Genomic DNA, 23,918 nt, shown 5'->3' with positions numbered 1-23,918 from the left:
TGGAAATTAAGAGATTAAAACATTATTTATTAATTAGTATTGTATAGTTAACATAATTAATGAATAAAGTCAATAAGTATTTATTGGGGCTATAATAGAGGCTGGATTTGGCTGAGGAATGATAGTATAAGCTGGATATTTAGACCAGTAAATACAAAGTATTTGTTGAAATCTACTAAGAATTTGTGTTTTTTTTATATATTTGTACTCCTCATTTAAAATAAACATGAATAAAAGTGTAACTGATTTGTAATCTTCTCCTCTCTTTTTAAAAAGTAAGTTGATAGATAGAACTTCTTTTTCAAAAGTAGAAGCCGCATTCTCTATAGTAGTCAATGCAGCAATTTGTAAGAAAAGGTTCCGAAACAAAATGAAATTGCCATTAAAAACTTAAATTGTAGCACAGTCTAACCTATATTCATACAAATTAAGAATCAGAACTTTATTTATTTTAAGAAATATTTTAATGTTAATTTTATTTCTTCGCATGACTATCACACACCATTTGTTTTCATTATCACTCTTTAATTTTATTATATATACAAAAATAATTATAAACTGAATAAAAATAGAAGCATGAGTGATGCAATATTATTATTTTAGCATCAGGAGCTAGCTCCGGTGAAATACTACATCCTGATGTATAAAGTTGAAATAGAAAAAACAAAAACATTTAGTTGCATTTGATTGATTTAAGATTTTAGATCCAATGAGAGATGAGATTTGTTTTGAAAGAAATGGTGTGGAGATTAAAATGAGGATGTTGGATGATGCAGATGTGCTCCACTATGATTTTACCAATTGGGGAGCTTAAAGCATCATCACCAGCATTGGCTGGTAGTGAATAAATGTTGTTTTTATATGACTTGTATTTGAGATGACAGAGAAGGCATGCATTAATTGTGCCATACAAATATGAAACTGCAAATAGCCAACAAAAAACAAACATACAATTCCTCATGGTCTGTTTTCTGAAACATTGAAAAAAACTTCCTCCCCTCTTGACAGAAACCATTGGCAATCAATAGTGTCTGTCTCTACCTCTAGAAGAAATCAAACTCCAGATAATTATCAGAACCTTTCTGATTAGCTATTGACATGTGATTAACAGCCTTTTCACCAGCACCACCTGATGAGGCTGGGGAGGGTATCTTCTCAAACTCCACAGCCTTTGGGATCTCAGGTGGAGTAGCACATCTGATCAATGCCCAGTTCACACCTTCAAAAAAAGGGTGTTGCTTTATCTCAGTTGCACCTCTTTTGTATGCCAATCTGTGCTGGGGTTCTTTCACAAGCAACCCCCTTATGAGATCTCTTGCTGCAAAACTCACAACAGGTGCTTCTGGAAAACGCAGCGGCTGACCGACGACGTTGAACAGTGTGGCTCGGTTGCCGGATCCCTTGAAAGGAGTTTTTCCGAACAACAGCTCGTAAAGAAAGATCCCAAAAGTCCACCAATCAACTGCACTGCCATGACCTTCACCCTTGATGATCTCAGGTGCCAGGTATTCATGAGTTCCAACAAATGACATGGACCGAGCATCGGTGGGCTCTGCAATCAGCTCAGGTAATGGGCTCACTTGGTTGCCAATTTCAGTTTTTGGCTTCCGGTCTTTCTTTGATTTGCTGGAGAAGAGGCGGGGTGAAAAGCATGTGGTGGGGGCAACACAGGATGGTTGGATGCAGGAAGGTGGTTCAATACATGCAGGTTGGACACAGTAAACAGGGTTCTTTCTTAAAGGCTCAGAATCCGTGGATGAGGTTTTCACAAGGGTTGGACTCACGGCACATCGGAGGGAAAGATCAAAGTCAGAGAGCATAATATGTCCGTCGTCCCTAACAAGGACATTTTCTGGCTTAAGGTCACGGTAGACAATCCCAAGCATGTGGAGGTACTCCAAAGCCAGAAGGACCTCTGCTACATAAAATCTGCAATTTACAAGGAAATTATCAGTGATTACCATCAAATCATATTAACATAACTGCCAAAACCAGGAAAAGTACCCAAAAGGAAAGAAACCATGACTAAGAGGCTTAAGGAGCATTCAGACATCTCATTTTCAGCTGAAAGAATTTATAGAAAATCAAAAGCTTTCCTTAAACCATGACTAATTACATACAGTTACACTTAAGTTATCTTACCTTAAACAAGCTTTCAAAGATTCACTTTTACTATGGTTGAGGTTATGTATTGATTTGTTCATTTAGAAAAATGAAAGCAGACATCAAACCCGCAATTGATATATGAAATTGTCTGGAATATAGTATTTGACTTCATATAGGACTTGGATACATCAACCAGAAGCATCATAAACCATTGAAAAGTAAAACAAGCAAACCCACATGTTAAAGAACTCGTATCACAACCTCCACCTATACTTTCCATGCATGCATGAGAGGAAGATTCTACACTTAAAATTAGATGTTCTTTACATATTAAGCAATTAAGTGGTCATAGATGTTTGTATAATGGAAACCAGGATCTGGATACAAGGATAAAGTGATCAAAGCATTAGAATTAGGTTGTTTAAAGTGCAGCAATTAGAGCAATAACCACAAATAAGGATGAGGCCACTGCAACCACCTACATGATTTATCCAGGGACAATTTTGAAAATAAACTAAAAGACAAATGCTTTAGTTGTAATTACAACACCCTGAGAAGACTCAAATCTAGTTTCTTTCCCAGTAGAATAACAAGCCAGTAAGCACTGTATCTGAAATCGGATCCAATTTTCACTAAATAGTATAAGAAAACGGAGAAACTCTAAAGGAGAAATACAGTGAGTATAATAATCAGTATGAATGGACCAAAATTAAATTGTAATTTAAACATACTTTACTGCCTGCTCAGGAAAATGCTTCCCTGGTTGCTTCTGCCTGAGAGTATGGAGGTCACCACCTGGGCAGAATTCCATTACCAAACATGAGAATTTCTCAGTTTCAAAATGAGTGTACAAAGTTGGGAGAAACGGGTGATCAAGAGACTGCAGGATTTCTCGTTCTGTCTGAGCACGAAGTAGCTTTTTGCGACTCGCTAGGGACCCTTTGTCCATTACCTTCATTGCAAAGTAACATTTAGTTCCACTCAACTCAGAGAGATAAACACTGCCTATATCCCCACAACCCAGCCTCTTCAGTAGTCTAAAGTGACCTAATCCCAACACCCCATCTCTACTTCGAACTGCTTGAATGGCTTCCCATCTCAAGTCATTTGCCTTGTGAGGTTTGTTTATGCTGCTACTAAAGCTACTACAAGTACTCTCATCACTCACATCACTGCTCGTGCTTCCTCTGTAAATACTGCTCTTACCACTCTCAACAAAATCAGCTCTGTCACTAATCTTGGCACTTCCACTTGTCTTTGCAAGACTGCTCGCCCCATCACTAACTTTGGCAGAAACAGAACTGTTCTTTACACTTCCATATTCCGATGTCTTTTTGTCTTGGTCAATGGAGCTTTCCTGTGAGCCTATGTTCTCATTAACAGCACGATCCGCCTTGTCTAGAACAGATGAAGAAGCACCAGAACTACTTTTATTGCTCAAGGATTCGGCAGACCCCTTTTGGATTGAAACTCCTAACTTCTTGTTTTCAGCAGTTTCCCCAGTATTCTGCTTGGACACGCTCCCTACAGACTTGGATAAATCCTCTGGACCAGCCAGCTCCGTTTTCCCTGTTTTCAGGGAAGCTGGATTCCCTGAAGACCCGTTGTCTTTTGCCTCAAGAGTTTGAATTCCAGCCGTCTTCTGATGGTGTTTCGGAAGAGATCTAGAGCTAGTTTTTGAGTCCATCAGAAATACTAAAAACTTTCAATCAAGATCAAATTGACCAAACCAGTGGCTCAGCACCCATTTATCTCTCCAAAAACAACAAACAACCTATAAAAAAGCCACCAACATCGCAAAAAAGCAGTCAGCCGTCAAGCCACAGTATGAAAACCATGCCAGTTTAACGGGTGCGTGTTAACAGATATTCATGAACCAATCCACAAAACAAACACTTCAAACATCAATAAATTCACAACATAATTTCCTCACATTCAGAATCAGACAAATAGATCCTTTTAACAGATAAAACCAAAACAGTTCCTCCACTTGACACATAACAGCACAAGTACATCACAACCTAACCAAAACACAAGAAGATAATTAACCAACCAAGACCTCAGACTGCAGCAGAAAGGTGAACCCCATCCCATATTATCCATGAACAAACAGAGGACATAACCCTAAGACCAATTTTAACAAGAAGAGATACCATATATCTACATCCCTAGCAAAGCTGCATGCAAAGCACGATCCAACAAGACAAGAATCAACCAAAAAACAGAAAAGAAAAAAAAATCAGAGAAGAAGATGAAAGGGTTGGACTTAGAAGACCAAGAGAAGAGTAAAGTAAAAAGGTCAAATTTGCCGGCAAAAACGGGGAAAACCATATTTTGGAGAGAAAAAAAAAAGGTATTGGGGTTGGAGGGAAATAAATTACCAGAAGCAGGTTGAAGAGAGTGATCCTGAGAGAATTGTATAAAAAATGGATCTTGAAGAGGAAAAGTGGAATCTGAAGCAGATCGGAAGAGGGAGAGAGAAACCCAGATGGAAAGAAAGAGTTAAACTTGAAGAGCTATGGCGAAAAGTAAATGAGAAGTGAGGGATTGGAAGAAAGGGAAAGTAAGAAGAGAACAAAAGAGTACCTAATTTGAAGGATCAGAACACAGCTTCGTTGCTTTAGCAGAGAGAGAGAGAGAGCACTGTAGATAGGGAGCTGGTGGTAGCTTAGAGAGAGAAAGAGAGAAAAAGGAGAGAGAGAGAGGGGTCAAAGGTAAAGCAAAGCTTTTTTCTTGATTCAATAATTTCAAAGGGTTTTTGTCGCCAAAACCAAGAGAGGTCCAAATCACTAAACAGTTCTGAGGTCTTGCACCTGTCTGTCATGCCTTTGCCCAAATAATTCTTTTATCCTTTTCATTTTATCTCTTTTCTTTTTCCTTTCTTTTTTATTTATTTTTCAATGCTAATGTATAAAGGTATGCATACATCAATGACTATTTTCATGTGTTATGCAAATTATTCAAACTTTTTCAATATATTAAACACAAATTCTAGCTATGGGTATTAAATGAAAAATCAAATTCTTCTATTAGGAAATATTATTAGTATATTGTAGAATTTTAATACATCTCAAGAAAATTTTAATAGTTTTTTGTACTAATTTATATTCAGTGTATTCAAAAAAATTGTCTGAGGAAACCTTTCTAAAGATATTTTTGAATGGTGTTTTGTGTATATTATTATTAATATAAAACATGTTACTTACTTGTATACGGAGTAGAATTAAAAACTAAATACGGACAAATGAGGCAAAACTAGAAATGAGGCAAAACTAGATACTATTGAAAAGTTAGTTAGTTCGTTATGTTTGAAAAGTTAAATAAATCCGAAAAGTTAATTTGTTGGAATTTGTTGATAATTGAATTATTTGGAATTAGTAAAAGTTTATGTTAATCGATAAATATAAAATGATGTATATGTATTTAAATAATATTTTATATCAAATTTAATTTTATGCTATTTTATAAAGATGTGTTTTAGAATTATTTTCAATTTTAAAGACTCGTAATTTTTGTTTATAATTAATTATTTTAAATATATTTAGGTTTAATTATTATAACTTTTATATTTTATATTTTATATTTTATTATTAAGCTTACACATAGTCTTAAAATATTTTTAAATTAAATTTAAAAATAAATAATACACTTCGAAAATATTTGGTACAAGATAAATTTGTAGTTTAAAGTTTATGAAAATCTTAGCATAAATATCTTCTCATCATGTTTTGTTTTTTCTCTGTCGTTAATGATTGTAGTTATTTTTGATATAAATCATTTCATAGATGGTAATACGAAGGAATGATAAAGTGGGTCAGTTTATTTAGTTTTAGTTCGTCTCGTATTTATCTCGTAAAAATTGTAAATTCATATTATTTAGAAAGAAAGTGTAGTATGATTATGATAAATACGATTAATTTTTTTGTCCTGTATAATGTTTATTATGTTATGAAAGATTGCATACTGATCCACAAACTACATAACAAGTTATTTGTTTGGTAGTATATTTCTTCTCTAAAATATTAAGATACAAAATTTTAATAACTTTATTTTCACTTTATTAAATTAGTAAAAATAATAAATTTTTTAAATTTATTTCTTAAAATAAATAATATTTTTAATTTATAATATCTAATTTCTAAGTATAAGTCCATTGAAAATATAAACAATTTTGAATTAGGTTGAAAATAAAAATAAAAAATACGAATGAAGAAGTTACTATCGGAATAACTGAACATGATGAATGAATTAACTCCTGATGAACTAAAAAAGAAAAGTAAATAAACAAGTTACTTATAATACTTCATTCACTTAACATTTTTTTTCTACCAGATTTGTGCATTGTCATCCATAGTAAGAGTTAAGGAAATCTTTTACTGCAATAAAACCATCATGTTACTTTTATTTTATGTAGGAAATAGTTATAGTTTATATTAAAATTAAAAAAAATTACTTTTTTAAATTATAAAATATTTCTAGAAGTACTTAGGAATAACTAAACGAAGTTTAGTTATTTTTGAAAGAAATAAAATTTCTAAAGTTCATGAGTTTTAAACATAACAAAATTCTCTAACATCAAACACTTCCTTAGTTACTTTGTAACTTTAACTATGTTTGTATAGTGGTTAAAATTTCCTAAAGTTTAATGAAATATAATTTATTTTAAGAAAAGAAAAATACACATTTAATGATTACTATGACATAAGATATGAAAAAAGTGATTTTTTTTAAATACATCTTAAAATAACATTAGAAACTTACAATTTACTTAAAAACTTTTTTTTTATTAAATACTTATAGCAACGGTACAATCTACTTTAAACCTGTTTATCAAACACAGCTAGTAAGTTAAAGCAGGTTTTTCAAATGATAAAAATATAAAATCTAGTTTAAATATTATGAAAGACAAACCTTAATATTTGGATCATACATCGATTGTAAACCGAATTTTGGTGATGATTTACATGGAAAAAAGTATTATTTTTAACCTGTTTGACAGCTGTGAGTAGAATAAAAATAATGAGTTGAATCTTAACACGAATTCTTATGAAATATTGAGCACAAGTTTCGAACTAGAATATTAGTTAAATAGTTAATAATTGGATATTTACAATAAAAAAATTTTGAGTTCATGTTATTGAGGAAGAAAGTGTGACCAGGTTGAATAAGACGACAACTTCGTTATTGTCGGGAGAATCTAATGCCTACCATCCTATATTTCTTCTTTTAATGGTAGGAAGGCCTATTTTTTTAAAATATTGTAATAATTTAACTTCATTAAATTTTATTTTTTTTACTAATTTAAGTCTTTTAATTAATTTTTTACTAAAATAATTATTTTGCTGAGTGTTAAAAAATGTTATGTTTTTCAAAACTTATGTTATTTGATATTTTGGTTAACTAAACTAAAATAGATATTTTTCTATCATGATTTTCTTTATGTATTTTTATTAGAAAACAAAAAAAAAATGATAATATAATATAATTTTAATTATTTTACAATTTTGAATATTTTAATTATTTCTCATTACCAGATGTTTAAAATATTTTCAATCTCTATCATCAATCATGGTATGTTAATTATTTGATACCAATTCAATCACACACTTAAACAATAATCTAGTTGATGGTAAAATTAAATTTGCAAACTCAATCAATAAAATTTTGATTTTTTTTAATAAAAACTCAATTGAAGATATATGTGTTTATAATTAGCTTCATTAAGTTTTTTTCTAATACGTATACATAAATAATTTTTCATATACGGTGAAATTTTGCAACTTTTAAAAAGTAAAAAAAATCCTTAATTTATTAACAAAATAATGACATGTTATAAAAAAATAAAATGAGTAAATATTGTTGCATTTCCAATATTTATAAAATCATGTTATATTGATCTTTCTATTATTTCAAAAACCATAACACGTTTTAAAAATTGAGTATTTATTAAAAAATTAAGTTTGTGATAAGAACTCAATTAAGTTACAATAATAGAAAAAGGAATTGAGAGATAAAATTCAAAATTTTCACAATTAAGTTAAGAAAGAAAACATGGGATGCAAAATTAAACAAGTTAAAGAAAGGAAAAAGAAAGGGAATAATAAATAAAATTCCTATAGACAATAATTGTTATTATGATTATGTTGGCATTGTTCATCTGATGGAAATACAAATTCCCATCACTTAAGCCGACATGAAGATTTTTGGTTACCTAAAATGGGTGCTACTTTCCTCTGCAGTCAATAAAATCACCAAGTAATGGACCAACGGTTCATGGAATGTTTGGGTGATCCAATGAAAAATAGAGGTGTATAACTGAATCATCTTCCCTATAATAACTTTTGGTGGACCACACTCACTCAATCACTCACCCCATATTCATATTATGAATCACATAATCATACACATTATGTACATACCAATACCAGAAAACAACTATTTTAATCTCATTCCAAAATTAAAATATGACTTATAATAACACTAACCTATGCTCTTCTCATTCATTCATTACAGGGCCCAGTTTCTTAATGCAATTCCTATGATGGGACAAGGGATCACACAAGGATCACTTAATCCCTTTTCTGTTCTTTATGTCACCAATTCAGAAAGAGAAATATATACACAGAGGTTGCATTAATTAATAACTTTTCCCTCAAATTGGTTTCATTAGTGTGTGTGCAAGTAGATGGAGCTTTAGGTGTTTTTTTTTTTCTGGAGATGAGTGATTCTGCAAGTGTACAACTGTATAAGGTCCCAACTGAGTATGAAATCTCATAAAGAATAACAATGGAGGTGGTTGGAATTCATTTTCTCATATATGAGCACCACCCAGATAATAAATAATGAACAACTTCTTGAGCTTCTTTTGTGATTCATGTAATCCAAATATCTCTCTTTCCCAAAAGCACATCCACAAACACATCTTATTTTGACAGTCACAGTGAGATGTGCAAGTGCAAGCACCAGAGCCAAGCAAAACAAGTACTCATTCATGTGTGCAAATATCAGCAACTGAGGCTTTTAATCCCCTCCTCAAAAATCTTGAACAAGGGTTTTCAAAAGAGTGAAAATTTCTTGAGAGCTATCACTAGAACTCTTTCCCTTAAATAACCACAACAGAAGTGACACTTGTCAGTTATAGTACATGCTACATATACATGGCCCTAGTATAACATATCTTATATAGGATATGACCAAAAATGTCCACTTCAAACATGAACAAAGTGTTTTCTTTTTCTTTCTAGACTTTTTCTTTCATGTATGTTGTATTTTTTTCCTGCTATAATGTTTTTCAGACAGTAGTTACGTATGAGCCATTGCTCACCGAATTGGAAAAATCTGAACACGGAACTGAGAATCTAAGTGTCTAAAAACGACAATAAATCAACTTTGAAGTGTGACTTGAATTTTTTACCACGGTTTTGTTTGATTGCTGGTGTAGTGGACAACTTTCTTGGCTTGTGTCTTGTCTAGAGTCATTCAGCAATAGCCACATGGGGGCAAGAAAAAGAAGGTTGTGAATTAACATTAAGATTAGTGTGTTTTGGAATTTGATTCCACAATATGTTAGCTAAGTTTGGTCCCAGAATAAAAGTACTCCACGCTTCTTTGGTCCTTTCCCCCTCTCAAACAGACACTTTGTTTTCTCAGTTGCTTTCCTCTTTTTTATAGACCCTTCCCCCTAAAAATATTTTTTCCTGGGTCAAACCAAACTTTATTATTTTTGGGTGAGTTTTATCCTTTTGTGTCTAGGCTTTTTTGGTTGTGGAAAATGTTGAATCATGATAAGATTTTTCTCGCCTTTTATTTTTCTAGGTTTTGAAACGTGTGGTGTGTTAAGAGTGAGTGGAACCAAACTAAGACAACTTTTCTCATATACAAAAATAGTGTCAGCTTTTGTATTTTTGAGTTGCATGAGAATATATATGTATACTTCATTTCAGAATTATTTCTTTTAAAAGTAATATTGATTGATTGATTGAACTATTTGGTTTTGTTTATTCTAGTCAAAGTTATCAACTCCAGCTATAGTAATTTATATTAACTCACTGCTCCAAAAAGTTTTTAAACATGGCTGCTGTATAACAAATTCATGAATTCCAATGTAGAGATTGAACAATGAATAGTCGTGAAGCTTAGGCATTGGTCATCTTCTTTCTCTATCCTTCACAGGAGTTCAAATTTCAGTAAAATTTAACCAAAGAAAAAAAAAACGAAGTTAGGAGTTGCAGTTAATTGAGAATTAATAATCAACCAACGGATTCAATCACTGTCTCAGAACCCGACATGGTCTTACAGATAACATTGTGTGACGATATAACACTTTTTGACCTTTTTAGGGCATTATTTGTGACCTTCTAAACCATGCAAGTTGAGGAAACCTTTGCATATGTTTGTTTCTACTAACCCTGGTTTCAATTTTCCCTTGAGGCTATGAAACAATATATGGGAATACTAAAAAAATTGCAAAGGGAAAATAAAATATAAGAGAAAAAACAAAGCAGATCTGAGTTCCATGCATAGAGTTGCGAGCTACTTACTTACCCCATGCCCACATGCAGGTCTCTCTGTATTTTGAATCAAAACTAGCAGTTTCATGCAGTGGTCCTCTTCTCCTCACTCATATTAAACTCATTATTATACTTTCTATGATTAAATATTACTGAGACAGTGATATTATAAGAGCAGCTACCAAATGGAAGGAGCAGTACAATGAGATTTTGACATGTGGCATGCATGTGAGTCTTGGGCCCCTCAACAAATAATTTACATATATAGTTATTTTGTTAAAAATATTTGGGTCTGAGCAAAGTTTGAATTGTTTTTTGTTTTACTGGTAGAAGGGAATATATTCCTTCAAGCGGGAGAGTCTGATGATTCAGAGTTTGATAGTCTCACCAAGCAGAAAAAAGCTTTTAAGAAAAGCATTGGATATGTAGGATTTGGCTGCTAGTTTCTTCACTTTTAGCTTTACTTTTTAGTTTCTTTTGATGTCAAAATCTACACCACCAAAGGGAATGTAAAAATTTTGGCTTTGGCGAATTGGTTGGATAAAAATTTGACTGCTACTGTGAGGCTGTAACCTATTAACAAGGCACAACACAGGTCAAGGTTTTGTTGGCATGGCTAAACGGTCCAACCTTTTCCTTTGAGGCCACTTTCTCACACTTATCATCATTCACATCCTTGACCTGTGAACTGTCTGGAAAGAGAAAAATGTGTGGACCAATTATGATGGGGAAAGTTCTTTAATGTGGATTACTGAGTTTAAGAGCTGTTCTTATCTTTTTCATTGGAATGATGGAGGAGTCAAGTTGAATGTTGTTAGTTATCAAATATTGAGACATTAAATGTTTTACTAGACATGCCATGTAAAATATAGTTTGACAGCATGTGAAGTGAGTAACGGTAGAACTGCATCAAACCTGTAAGAATATTGATTGGTGCCACAGCCGAGGGATGCGGGAGTGTAAGAAGTCAATTATTGTGACAGAGCACAGCGTGAGAATATTCCCCCAAATGCGACAAAACGCAACAACACCCTTCTCTCTCACTTTTTTTTTTTATCTAGAATGTGGCTAGTAGTATTGCAGTTGCAGGCCATCCCAAACATGATCCAATAGATACAGAGGGCCCATGGCCCAATATGTGCATCGAAGGAAGGTAAGAAATTACTTATGCTCAAGAGGTTGGGTGATGAACTAAATGAAATGACAGCTATTGCATTGATGAACACTGAACAAAATGAAAAATGCAGATATGGTTTGGATAAAGGGTAACACGTGAGTCGTGACTACTTTGCATGCTGAGAAATAATAGGAGTAGAGGAGATTAATCTATGTATGATGTCCTAGTTACAACAACATATGTGGCCATTCCTGATGTGGCTCAAACCATGAAACCAAAACCATGGTAGACCACCCAGACGAGAGGACTTTGTGTTTGTTCATTTGGAAACTTCTATAATTCGAGGTTGGCACGATTAAAAGAGACAAGTCATAATGAAGTGTTCGTGTGGGACAGAACATCTTGCCAGTGCTACTTAATAGCATAATCCGTTTTATGCGGATATATGATTGCTTATTAAGTTCTGTTCCGATAGTCCTTCTATACTCCTATACTGCGCTTATCTAGAATTGTTATCCTGCTTATTTTTTGTAAGAATAGATATTTGTAGTGGATAACTTTTTATCGTTTTATGCGACAGTGGCCCTTGTCCCCGAATGACTTAATGGGGCTTTGTCTAGGCCGTGCTAATACTTCAACAACATAATAGATTATGCGTTGAATTAGATTTTCAGTTTAAAATTGTCTTGATATTTCTTAATGTCAAAGAACAAATCGGCTATTTAACTTATAGCTTATTCGTTCCAAACATTGTTTTTTCTAGTTTATGATCTATTCTGGCGCCAATGCCTCAGATTGTACGTGATCTTTCCCATTGTAGTCATGTGGCAATCAGGATTTCCCATTATAAAAGCACTATCTTACCCCAACTTCAGGAAAAAGAAAAAAAGGATACACAATAGTTAAAATTTTATTCCCAACCCCCATACCCAGCTAATGTTGGAGTTTCTAAAGCATCTGAATTTAAATCCAGAGAAACCTGTTGCTTTGGATGAGCTACCCTACTGAGACTGTAAATGAATAAGCTATACAGTTATACAACAGAGTCAAGGTAAATTTAAATGAAGTACTGCAGCATTAGAAATATCAAAACTTGCATTACAATGCCTCATTTATTGAAATGCCAGAACGAGTAATTTCCCCTCGTCGTGACTTATATTCTGCAACGAAATGAGTATACAGAGCAATTATAAAATAGTTCTGCTTCTCAAAGGAGAACAACCAATGTCTCTTCTATTAATGCTTAGTGCAAATCACCTCACAACGAAGTGATGTGACAGAGAGATCCAGATATAAGTTATAATTAGATTGTGAAAAAATTAAATAGAACAGTACTCTCGATGATATGGGTGTAAAAGAATGTCTAAATTGGGAAGAACCCATTCATGCTTTTGATAAGTCAAGCATGTCAGAAATTGTATTTGTATAGTAATCAGGTTGGATATTATTTGAAGGGTCCTGTAAAGCTGACTGAGTTGTGACACCTGTTTATTTGCACAATAAAAATGGTCGCAATATGTTATGAACGAGTTCTCTAGTAACATATATGATACAGAAAAAGACAAGCCCCATTACCTGAAAGAACTAGAAGTGTTTTGCAACCAGCATTTTGTCCAAACAAAATATCAGTATCTAGTCTATCACCCACCATGCACATCTTGGAGCAACTTACGTTGAACCTTCCAAAAAAGATTAAGTTATATATGCTGATAAAACTAGAACATAAAAGACAAAACATTCCGGAAAGACCAAGACATTTAAGCATTTAACTTTCTTACTTCTTAAGTAAAAACTCCATCATAAAGGTTGATGGTTTCCCCACCACAACAGGCTCCTTCTGGGTTGATCCACATATAGCAGCAACCATACAACCCGCACCTGAAATCCATGTTTTCTCAATTATGAGAACATAAAATCAAGTTGTATACTAATTCTACACTGTTTAAGAGTAAAATGGAGTTGAAAAAAGGACCAGGCCATTCTTGCAAAGCTGTCATATGTCCAACTGCATCACGGTTGGTGGCAATAAAAAGGCATCCTAGATTTTCTCGTATGCAAAGGGTTCCGTACCTACCAGATGACATTGAAATATCAAAATTTGTAACAAAAAATGCAAGTAATTAAGTATATGTGGCTAGAAAATAAGATACTGTTGGCATATATAAATATAAGATTTTGATGATTTTATTCACCTATTGTATAACATAAACAAAAAATATATATGCCATTCACCAAAAGCATAATACAATTAATATGCAAAGCCTATTTTTAGCTATTCTTCTTTGGGTTAATTAACTAAAAAACCACTTACCATATCATTAATGTTCTCAAAAAATGTAGTTAGTTTATTAAATCATCATCACAGTATTATGAACTTATTATTAGTCATTTCAACAGTCTACAAATACATCCATACAAATTGTTGGAAAACTTCCTTAATTACAGTCAGACACAGTTTGCCTTACTTGCAGCTTCTTTAGGATACCTTAATTGCAGCAGTGGTAGTTTATTCTCACATTGACTTTAGAAATGGCTTAATAGAGCGGATAAAGTTTAGACAATCCTCCTTACAAACTAAATTTGTGGAGTTGAACTAGACCTTTAGTCCGGATTCTAAAATGCTACCAAATATTATCTTAGATCCATTGTTGGGTAACTTGCATTCGCTACACTCTAGGATGGTAGCCATGGAAATGAAGAGTGATGCAAGGCCACAATCGCAGTCACCCCTAGTTTGTCTTAGTTGCAACTTCTTTAAAGACTGCTTTAAGGTAGAACAGAGCTTATAAAGTTTGGACAGTATTCACCTCTAAAGTTAGGCCCTAAGTCCAATGTGTAAGACAAAGCTTTAATGTAACAAAATTTTCTCAACTAAAGTCTTCTAAAGATCTTACCAAAGATCTCACCACTCTTAAAGGATAAAATCACATACTTCCCTCACTTTATATAGAAGACCCTAACTTTCTGTTTCTAGAGGATTTCACTATATATAACTATCGTCGAATGGTGGATCACTCCAAATAATAGTTTTGCACGAATAAGGACAAGTGCATGTACCTCATGCGGAGAAAGACCGGTTTGGTTCACTTGGTGATAACATATGGATGATCGATTGGTGGCACTGGGGTCGCCTAAGGAAGGAATCCGTGATGAGAGGAGTGGGCTGATGAAATGCCAAACATATTACTCACCACGAAGGCCAATAATTGCACAAGAAAAGAGAGAGAGAGAGAATGAGAATAAGGGATCAAACTTCAATCCTAAATATCTTTGCATTCTTCCATGTTACAACTGATCTCCTTACTATTTCTCCTTTAGTTTGGATTTTGTGTTTATTCCTAAGTCTATAGGTGGCTAATCCTGTTGGAAACAAAATGGTATTTGAAGACATGATTTTTTTTACATACCAGTGGGGCATGTGGGAGATGGTCCAATTACCTCCAAAATACTGCTATTGGTTGACGTAGGATGTATACAATCAAGGTTGGATTGGATGGTAATATTGATCAGTACGAAGTTTGTTTGATGGAGAAAGGCTATACTCAAATTACTTTGGTTAGTCTATTTTTCTAGCCATGTTTGTTATCTGTGATTGGCAGTTTCAACAATTAGATACTAAAACTACATTCTTACATGGAGCTGCAGGAAATGGTTTACAACACCCAATATTTACTGCTTCTAGTGGCTCATTTTGTTTGTCGCTTGTGACGCTCCTTTATGTATTGAAGCAATCTCGTCGTAGCAATATCCCTGTGCCTAGTTTTGGTTGTTTTAGCTCGGCTCTAGTTCAGTTTGGTATGACGTGTTGCAAAGTTGATCACTCGATTTTCTTCCTCCATTCTTCAGTTTTAGCCTATGCTTTTATTTGGTGGTATATCTTGATGGCATATGATTTTTAGGTCTCACATTAATCATATTTGTAAAAAGCTTGGCACATATGACATATATGCTCCAGCTTTTGAAGATATGATCTGATTGGGTTGAATTTAAAGGGATAAGATATATTTAGCAGATATGTAGGGATTTTTTTTGTTACCTTAATTATCCTGTACATAAATTATAATTAGATCAGTGTATGTATGAGGCACGAGTCAGAGGAAATATGAACCAGAATGTAACATTTTAAATAAAAGAGAAAAGGAATAGATACTCTTACTGAAGCTTGTAATAGTTAATGTTTGGATCTATACCAACCACTACAGCTCCAACCTGAAAGAAACCCATCAGTTAACTGCAAGCACTGATCTCGATGAAGATATTCAAAGTAACAAATTAACAATGAGCAAGGTGTCATTACACTCTTATCATGCTCAACAAAGCAGTTCTGCTTCAGGTCTATTGTTTTATTTGCATCCTCCTGCACCAATGAATGCTTTAGTGAGAACAACTTAAGTGACAATCATGTGATTCACATCCCTTGTTATTGTTTTGCTAGAAGTGTGCGTTGCCTTTAAGAAAACGTAGACTAATAATAGACTTGACTATGATCACTTGAACCAAACATTAGTGTAAGGGTTTCCTTTTTAATAATAACACAATCAAAAGTACTTGTTTATCCGTAAGTTGTTTCAACTCAATCAAGGTGAATAATCATCCAAACCAACAAACTTTACAAGAAAAAGAGAACATGAACAAGAAAACTAGTCTAGTGGAACAGCACTGCAAGCCTCCTAAGTAACACTTTGGACGACATGAATTCAATTTCAATGATGGAAAAAGAGAAAGAGGGAAACAGATTATAATTTATAAATTCACAACTTACTGGTCCACCAAAAGCTGTAATGCCAGCAAGCCGCAACTCCTCCAGTATACCCTCCCCACCAATCACATAAACCTGAAAATAAAGGACACCAAGGGAAAAATTATCACATAACTGTATGCAAATGGGTGATTTACGATGACAGCAAAAGTCTAATGAGAGGAAAGTGAAAATGTAATGTGAAGAAAAGATTCTCTGTTTTCACAGCAAATTAAGAAATCATCACCCTGATTTATTTTAATTAATTAGCAAGCGTCAATGTCAAGTCAGTTTAGCGCTATTTCAGTTAGCCTAGCCGTTAATCACCAGTCTCCACCAAATGTGCACTGTATATAAAGCTTGTTGATCATTCAACATGGATTCAGTTTTTCATCATCCCTGATTTGAAACCATATTTGAAACTCGGAAAACACAATAAAACAATGCATCATTTATTATTCCAACTAAGAAAAACAGTTCCTTAAATTCTACGAGTTTTTTAGAATACTATTTTCTTGAATATCATTCAAGGAAATTTGAAATTGCCGAGTATTCTACTAATTAACAGGTCAAACTTTTATTAATTGCGAAAGAGATACACACGAATAAATATGCCGTTGATGTAAGATATAGAAAGGGAATGAGTGCTTCCATCTCATTCGTCAACTCTATATTGATCATCTGCTATTAATCATACGTTCTATTACAGATTATAATGTTCGAGCTTTAAGTCTGCAACCTTCTCATACTCACCAATCACTACATCACGGGTATTGTTTATATAACATTTCCTACAAGTACTGATAAGAGAAGAGATTAATACAAAAAATGAAATAACTTTTTCCAAAAACTAAAATTAGCTTGTGAGTAACTTATGTCAATATAACACGGCAACCTATGTTGTCCGGATATGGACACGGGTACGGATACGATACGGATACGGAGATACGACTAAATTGAAAAAACATAGGACACGGGACACGACGTGTATATACATGTTAAGTTTGAAACCTTCAATTAACACATTGCCAACTAACACAAAAATGAATCAAATCTATCTATCTAATATCCAATATGCCAAAAGTAGTGATAGAATAAGATTTGTTCCTTATTTTAATCATCAAAATCATGTCAAAGATAAAAAAATATTTTTCAGATTGGACATAGTGTGTCCTACAAGTATCGTACAAGTGTCGGTGTCCGATATGTGTCGGAGACGGGACACGCCCTTTACAAGGCGTGTCGGAGCATCATAGACGGCAACTTAGTGTTTATCTTATTAAAGAAGTAAAAAAAAAAAAAAAACCTTTGGAGATATTAATCTGAGAGAGTTTCTACATATAAGTTAACAGAATCAACTCTGGTATGTAGAGCTCATGGTCTTGTTCTCGATAACAGCCTCAGTGTTTAGTGTTTAGCAATGACCATCGGTCATGTCCCGAAACTTAAGTACTGTGAGACTTTTTCTGTGAACCAAATCAATAGAGGCCCTAGTCAGGGGTAGGGGCCTTGAGGCCCACACGTGTATGGCCAATGGCCATGCCTCATTATAGTTTTAATGGTGTGATGTCAAGTTTGCAACTTCAACTCAATGTAGGACTCTGTGTGTACGGCACACAGTAGTACCAGTAACATTCTCCATTCACGAGTAACTAATAATCCCGCGGAAGGATATTAAATAAAAATAAAATAAAATAAACTATGACTTAGGAACCTTGTTTTGTGAAGGGAAATCCTTGGCCTTCAAGTACATAGCAGCCGCAAACGACGAGGAGAATATCTCGTCCTGCGGAACGAAAAAAAGAACAATATTACAAAAAGAATTCAAAAGAATTCAGCGAATATCGAAGTGAAAGAAAGAGAATAGGCGTGAACCTGGGAAACGGAAATTCCTAAGGATTGAAACTTTTGAGCGTACTGAGAGCGCGACTTCCAGGAATTGTTGGTGACGAAGACGAGCTTCTTTCCCTTGGAGCGAAGCATTTGGAGAGTCTGCGAAACGCCTTGGATGAGTTCATCGCCCTTCCAAATGACACCTAATTGAAGAGTGCAAAGTGGAATGATTCAATACATGGTGAAAGTAGGTGAGAAAAATGTTGCAGAGTTACCCACCGTCGCAATCGAAAAGAAAAGCTTCCACGGAATCGAAGAGATCCCTGAAATTGCTTGGTGACAGGGGTTGGGAACTCGTACTCATAGCAGAAGAAGAAGACACAGAATGTGAAAAGTGCTTCTGTGACAGTTCAAACGCCACCAAGAATGACGTGTGTCTCAGTTAGTGGTCCAAATGAAAAAAAGTTAGGATAGGTTAACAAATTCTTTATCAAAGTTTTTGACAAAGTTTCCTATTCAGGTAAAAAAACATTATTTTATTATTTTATTTTAATTAAAAAAAATTAATTTGTTTTAATTCTATTTTTATAAACTTTGTTAAATTTATCAAAAGTTTTTTTTCAAGAGGTAATTTTTCATGAAAAAATAATATGAGCAATAACTATTTGGCAAAAGTAGTACTAATGTATTCGAGGAGAAGAAATTTAAAAAAAAACAATATTCAAGGTTATTAAAGACTCAAGAAGAGAGAAAGACAAGATCCAAAGAAAAAGTCCAAAAGAAAAGCTTAAGAAGGAGATTATTCCAGAAGAAAATTTTAAGAACAACAATTCAATAAAGAGCATTAAAAAATTTAACAAGAAGCATTCAAGAGGATGATTAAAGATTCAAGAAAAATGATAAATGATTCAATAGAAGAGGATTAAAAAAGAGAAGATTAGGAAGAAATATTGAAGAAAAAATTTAATTAGAAGATTCTTGGAGAAGAATTTGGGAAAAAAAGAAATTGAAGAACAGGAAAATAGGCAAGAAGTTAATGATTCAAGAAAATAATAATAAATTAAAAGGAATAAAAGTAAATAATTTAAGAAATTAACGAAAATAAAGAGTTAAAAAGAAGATACGGAAAAGAATATTGAAAACCAAAACATTCATGAGAAAATAATTTGAGAGAGCAAGATTCAAGAACAAAAGAAATTGGAAAGGAAGAATTAAATAAAAAACAATTTAAAAAATTTAAGAATAATTCAATAAAATAATTAAAGATTAAAAAAAGTTTAACAAGATGATAGAAGATTAAAGAAAATGATTAAAGATTACAAAAAATCAAGAAGAAGATTAAATATTAAAAAATATTAAAGAAAGTGATTAAAGATTAAAAAAGAGAACAATGAAAAAGATGATTAAAGATTAAAAAATATCGAGAAGATGATTAAAGATTAAAAAGACAAAATTTAAGAGTATAAAATTCAACAAAAAAAAATATTGAAGAGAAGAAAATTATAAAGAAGAATTGAAGAAGAAAAACCTTGAAATTTTGATACTGACAAAGAAGATGCCACGCGATAGAGAAATATCCAAGGAGCGAATTTCAGCCTCAAATTTTGCAATAAGATGTGAACCATTTTAAATTTTCGATCAAGTGATTATCCTGAAAATGAGTTGAATCTATTTATACATGAAGACGAGCACCACACTGAGATTCTAACGTCACTATCTCTTGTTTCCTTTTTAATTCTCAAATATCCGTTTCAAATTAAACTACCAATAATTAACTATAAACCCCTCATACAACAAATTATTGTTAGATAGATAGGTTAATTTGATACAATGCAAAATTTAACTCTAACCATTCTTATAAAAGTTTACTTGTAATTATTTTATATATGATGAATTGTATTTATTTTGAGGGTTAAATATGTTTTTGTCCCTTAACTTTCAGTAAAAATTGAAATTAGTTCATTTTCGAAATTTTTGTCTAATTTAGTCTTTTAACTTTAGAAATGTTTGGATTTAGTCATTTCAATCAATATTTTTTAAGTTTATTTAAGGTTTTAAATGCGTTTCATGAGTATTTGAGTTGTTTACCCAGCTTGACACATTTCCGTTCTAATGTTAACTAGAAATTTGGCTTGAAACATGTTTGAAACGTTAAATAAACTTAACAAACTTTTGTTAAAAGGACTATATCCAAACGTAAAGTTGAAGGACTAAATTGGACCAAAATTTCAAAGAGGGACTAATTCTAATTTACATTTAAAATGGAACAAAAACATATCAAACCCTTATTTTTATTCAATATAAAATCTCTAAATTAATCACAAGACTTTGAACACGATTTGTAACGTTAACCAGAGGATAAGTAAGTTAATCCAATATATATAATTATCAATTACTTGAGATTTTATATTTACTATTTTGTTTACTACAAGAAGGACGGTTGCTCTTTAATGGGATTGATTCATTCTTAATGCACTATAATCCATTAACAATAGATAATGAATATAATTATTTGAATTCTGATGATGATTGATAAGATAAGATTTTCTTAATAAAACTTGAATCTGTACCTTTCTTCAAACATGTTGCTGACGACAATATTTCTGCAAGCCGTGTTAGTTACTAATACACAATAAATTATGAATTAATAAGTTAGTTTATTAAATTGTATTTTAAAATCAATTTTTATAAAATGATGTAAAATTATATAAATATATTTAAATTACAAAAAGTTGATTCACTAAAGGTGAAATTGGACAATAATAAGTAAGAAGAAAGTAAGGATTATAAGAAAATATATTAAAAATATAAGGAAAAGTATTACAATAAATTCATTGAAGCAGACATTATGTAAGGATAAAAAAAATTGCAAAAACTAATAATAATTTTTAAAACGTAATACTCAATTATTTCATTATTTAAAATATTATACTATGAACAAAAATTAGATTAATATAATTTCATTTTATAAAAACAACATTTTTTTCTAAAATTCTTTTTTAAAACTTTTTTCTGTCTTGTTTATAGATTTTTTATCTTCATCTTTCACTTGTTTCAAAATGAGAGATAATAGAATATATCCTTTTATAAAGTTCTACCCATCCCACCGATCATAACTTAAAATAAAGTAAGTTCACTTTTTTTTCTTTTGAGTTAGTGTATTGTTTTAAGTTACATGTGATTCTTTGGTCCATGCATGTGACCTAAAATAGCCTAAGGTGAATATATGTTTGTTTGTGATAAAAAATAATTTTGATCTTTGATAGGTTTTCTTTGTGTAGTTAAAGTACCATGTGAGAAGTAAAGTTTTAGGATAAACTTTTGAGTTAGGGACTTTTATTCCAGGTAAGGGAAGATAGTTAATTATAATGATTGATTTGGTTAAAATTGATGAATTGAGTATGTTGATGAAATTGATTTGATGTATTAATGCTTAAAACTATTGATTTTAGTTTAAATGTAAATGTTCTATATGGAACTGATTGATTTGATTAGGATTATCCAATTTGCTATACACGAGGGTTATTTTTGAGTTAAATAAGGTATTTTAACTAAGAAAGAGCTATATTTCCCCAGATAACCTATCTATGTCAAATTAGAAGCTGAATCTTTTTAATAGTGTTGGACTCAAGTAACTGAGCTCTAGAATCCGGGACCACTAGGCACTTTCTTGTTAGTAAGCTTTAAGGGGTTCGTGCTAAGCGTTACAAATTTGGTGGTGGGCACCGTAAACTTTGCGTTGAGCATCACTCAGAATTAAATTCCAGGGGTTCCTAAATCTTTGTTGAAAAATTTATGAATCATGAACAAATGACTACTTCCTAAAATGTGTAGATTCACTGTCCTTAAAGATCTATCCCCAGTATATTGCACAAGTCTCTCAAAATACAACAGAAACTTCCTAGATTTCCCGAAAATCTCAAAACTAGCAATAAAGCACTTCTTTTTGTAGAAGAAGTAATCCAAAACAACAGTAAAAAATAAAGGAAAGAGAATAAAATCAAGTGAATTGAGAAGGTATATTTTGAAAAAGTACTAAACCACCTATTTAGAAGTGTTATATGTTTGTTTATGTTTTTTTAATCAATAATGTAATGTTTTAATCAGTAAGATCATTTACTAAATTGAGATATTACGATTTATATATAATTTGCTAAAACATTTTTTTAGGTAACTAAAATAGTAATCAATTTATATTTGTTATTTAATTTCCAAAGTATCCACAATTATTAAGAATTTTGTAAGTTTAATGACATTTCTCCTAATTAATAATACTGTTTTATAACTCTTTTATGTGTTAAGTTATAACGTCTTAAACATAAATAAAGCTATTTTTTCAAGTGTTAAGATATAACATCTTAAATATAAATAAAACTTACATATTTGTTTAAAGTATGTATTTGTTGTATTTTTTTTCCTCAAATGTTAATTCAGTTTCTCAAAATCAAAAACAAACAGACAACAACAAATTAATATCCTAAAGTTCTAACATTCTACTTGAGAAGATAAAAGACAAACCTTGATTTAGAATTTTATATTGTTATCATAATTAGGAAAATAATATTTTGTCACTTAGGTATTTCAATGAACATCTCACATCATTTTAAGGTCAAAGCACAATCTTTTTTCAATTATCTTTTAAAGATAATCATGAAAGAGTTTCATGCTAAAAGGATAAACAATATTTCAAATATAGTGATACATCCCACTAATATTAACTTGAGATTAGTATAAACTATTTTTTTATTTTATTTACTATTCAAGCTTTAATATTAAAAAAATACTTTACCAAAATAAATTATTTTACCATCTAAATCACTATCGACTTGCCTCATTCTTTAAAGAATTATCAATCATTATTATTTAAATCATTATCAACGGGTCATTTTTCTTTAAAGAATTATTAATTATTATTATTTATTTTTTTTATTTGTTTTACTTTTATCTTTATCCCCAACATGGTATATTTTTATCATTTTTAATGTATACTTGATGAATTTTATAAACAACAATAAAATCTAAATCAAATTCTTTTAGGAGATTAATACTATTTATAATAAGAAAAACCTTCAAATAATATATTTATAAATATTTTTTCTTCTATAGTTTAATTTTCTGATTTCTACACCATATTTACACTTAAATTCTCAATGATATTTGAGTGAAAAAAATTGAAATTCTCTTTCTTTAATTATTGATATTACTAGCAATTTGGGATAATTCTGCTGGAAGGTTCAAACTTCTTTTCTTATTAATATGAATAGCACGTCTAATGCATTTACCCAATATATATGCAAATTTAAATTTAGATAAAATTTGAGTATAAGATTAAAGAAAAAAATATATAAAATACTATTACACTTGGATTAGTAACATTCTATGCTAAATATGTGCTGTTTTGGGGTCTTAAATATAATTATCCTCCAACAATTTCACTATAACAACAGATTCAGAGATCTATTAAATAAATACCACGTGTACCATGCAGACATAGACTCAAATAGGTCACTTACAATATATAAAAATAATATAGTTTTATTAGAGAAATAGTTTACCTACAATAATATAATGTAATTTTCCAAATATTGACATCAATACATGTTGTTTTGTTATA

General features: G+C 31.7%; 2 protein-coding genes across 4 annotated transcripts; both read right to left on the bottom strand.

Moving 5' to 3' along the window:
- Positions 1–900: 900 nt before the first annotated feature.
- Positions 901–4,886, bottom strand: D6PKL2 (D6 protein kinase like 2). Of its 3 annotated transcripts, XM_028074984.2 has the most exons (4): positions 4,693–4,846; positions 4,488–4,559; positions 2,838–3,880; positions 901–1,929 (listed from the first exon to the last, which is right to left on the bottom strand). In XM_028074984.2, the coding sequence occupies exons 3-4, from the start codon at positions 3,791–3,793 to the stop codon at positions 1,044–1,046; spliced, it is 1,842 nt and encodes a 613-aa protein (XP_027930785.2). In that variant the 5' UTR covers positions 3,794–3,880; positions 4,488–4,559; positions 4,693–4,846; the 3' UTR covers positions 901–1,043. The 3 variants fall into 3 exon arrangements, with proteins under 3 accessions (XP_027930785.2, XP_027930784.2, XP_027930783.2); XM_028074983.2 differs by lacking the exon at positions 4,488–4,559 and having other exon boundaries at positions 4,693–4,886; XM_028074982.2 differs by lacking the exon at positions 4,693–4,846 and having other exon boundaries at positions 4,488–4,686.
- A 7,899-nt stretch (positions 4,887–12,785) lies between these two features.
- Positions 12,786–18,756, bottom strand: PGLP2 (2-phosphoglycolate phosphatase 2). The gene is made up of 10 exons (XM_028075189.2): positions 18,584–18,756; positions 18,347–18,507; positions 18,186–18,257; positions 16,496–16,567; positions 16,031–16,090; positions 15,890–15,942; positions 13,706–13,803; positions 13,512–13,611; positions 13,309–13,412; positions 12,786–13,217 (listed from the first exon to the last, which is right to left on the bottom strand). The coding sequence occupies exons 1-10, from the start codon at positions 18,666–18,668 to the stop codon at positions 13,117–13,119; spliced, it is 906 nt and encodes a 301-aa protein (XP_027930990.2). The 5' UTR covers positions 18,669–18,756; the 3' UTR covers positions 12,786–13,116.
- Positions 18,757–23,918: the final 5,162 nt, after the last annotated feature.

Source organism: Vigna unguiculata, chromosome 6, assembly GCF_037176805.1.
Source record: "Vigna unguiculata cultivar grain cowpea cultivar isolate G323 ecotype 2 chromosome 6, ASM3717680v1, whole genome shotgun sequence".
NCBI classification, from domain to species: domain Eukaryota; kingdom Viridiplantae; phylum Streptophyta; class Magnoliopsida; order Fabales; family Fabaceae; genus Vigna; species Vigna unguiculata.
The sequence above is the reverse complement of the archived record's forward strand: the minus strand, read 5'-3'. Positions and strand labels throughout refer to the sequence as shown.

Coding starts and splice junctions, on each gene's coding strand:
- PGLP2 (XM_028075189.2), bottom strand. CDS start 18,668: ATGAGTACGAGTTCCCAACCCCTGTCACCAAGCAATTTCAGGGATCTC. Junction 15,943..16,030: donor TTGTTGAGCATGATAAGAGT/GTAATGACACCT, acceptor GGTTTCTTTCAG/GTTGGAGCTGTAGTGGTTGG. Junction 13,804..15,889: donor ATTAACTATTACAAGCTTCA/GTAAGAGTATCT, acceptor GTCATCTGGTAG/GTACGGAACCCTTTGCATAC.
- D6PKL2 (XM_028074983.2), bottom strand. CDS start 3,793: ATGGACTCAAAAACTAGCTCTAGATCTCTTCCGAAACACCATCAGAAG. Junction 1,930..2,837: donor TTTCCTGAGCAGGCAGTAAA/GTATGTTTAAAT, acceptor TGTAAATTGCAG/ATTTTATGTAGCAGAGGTCC.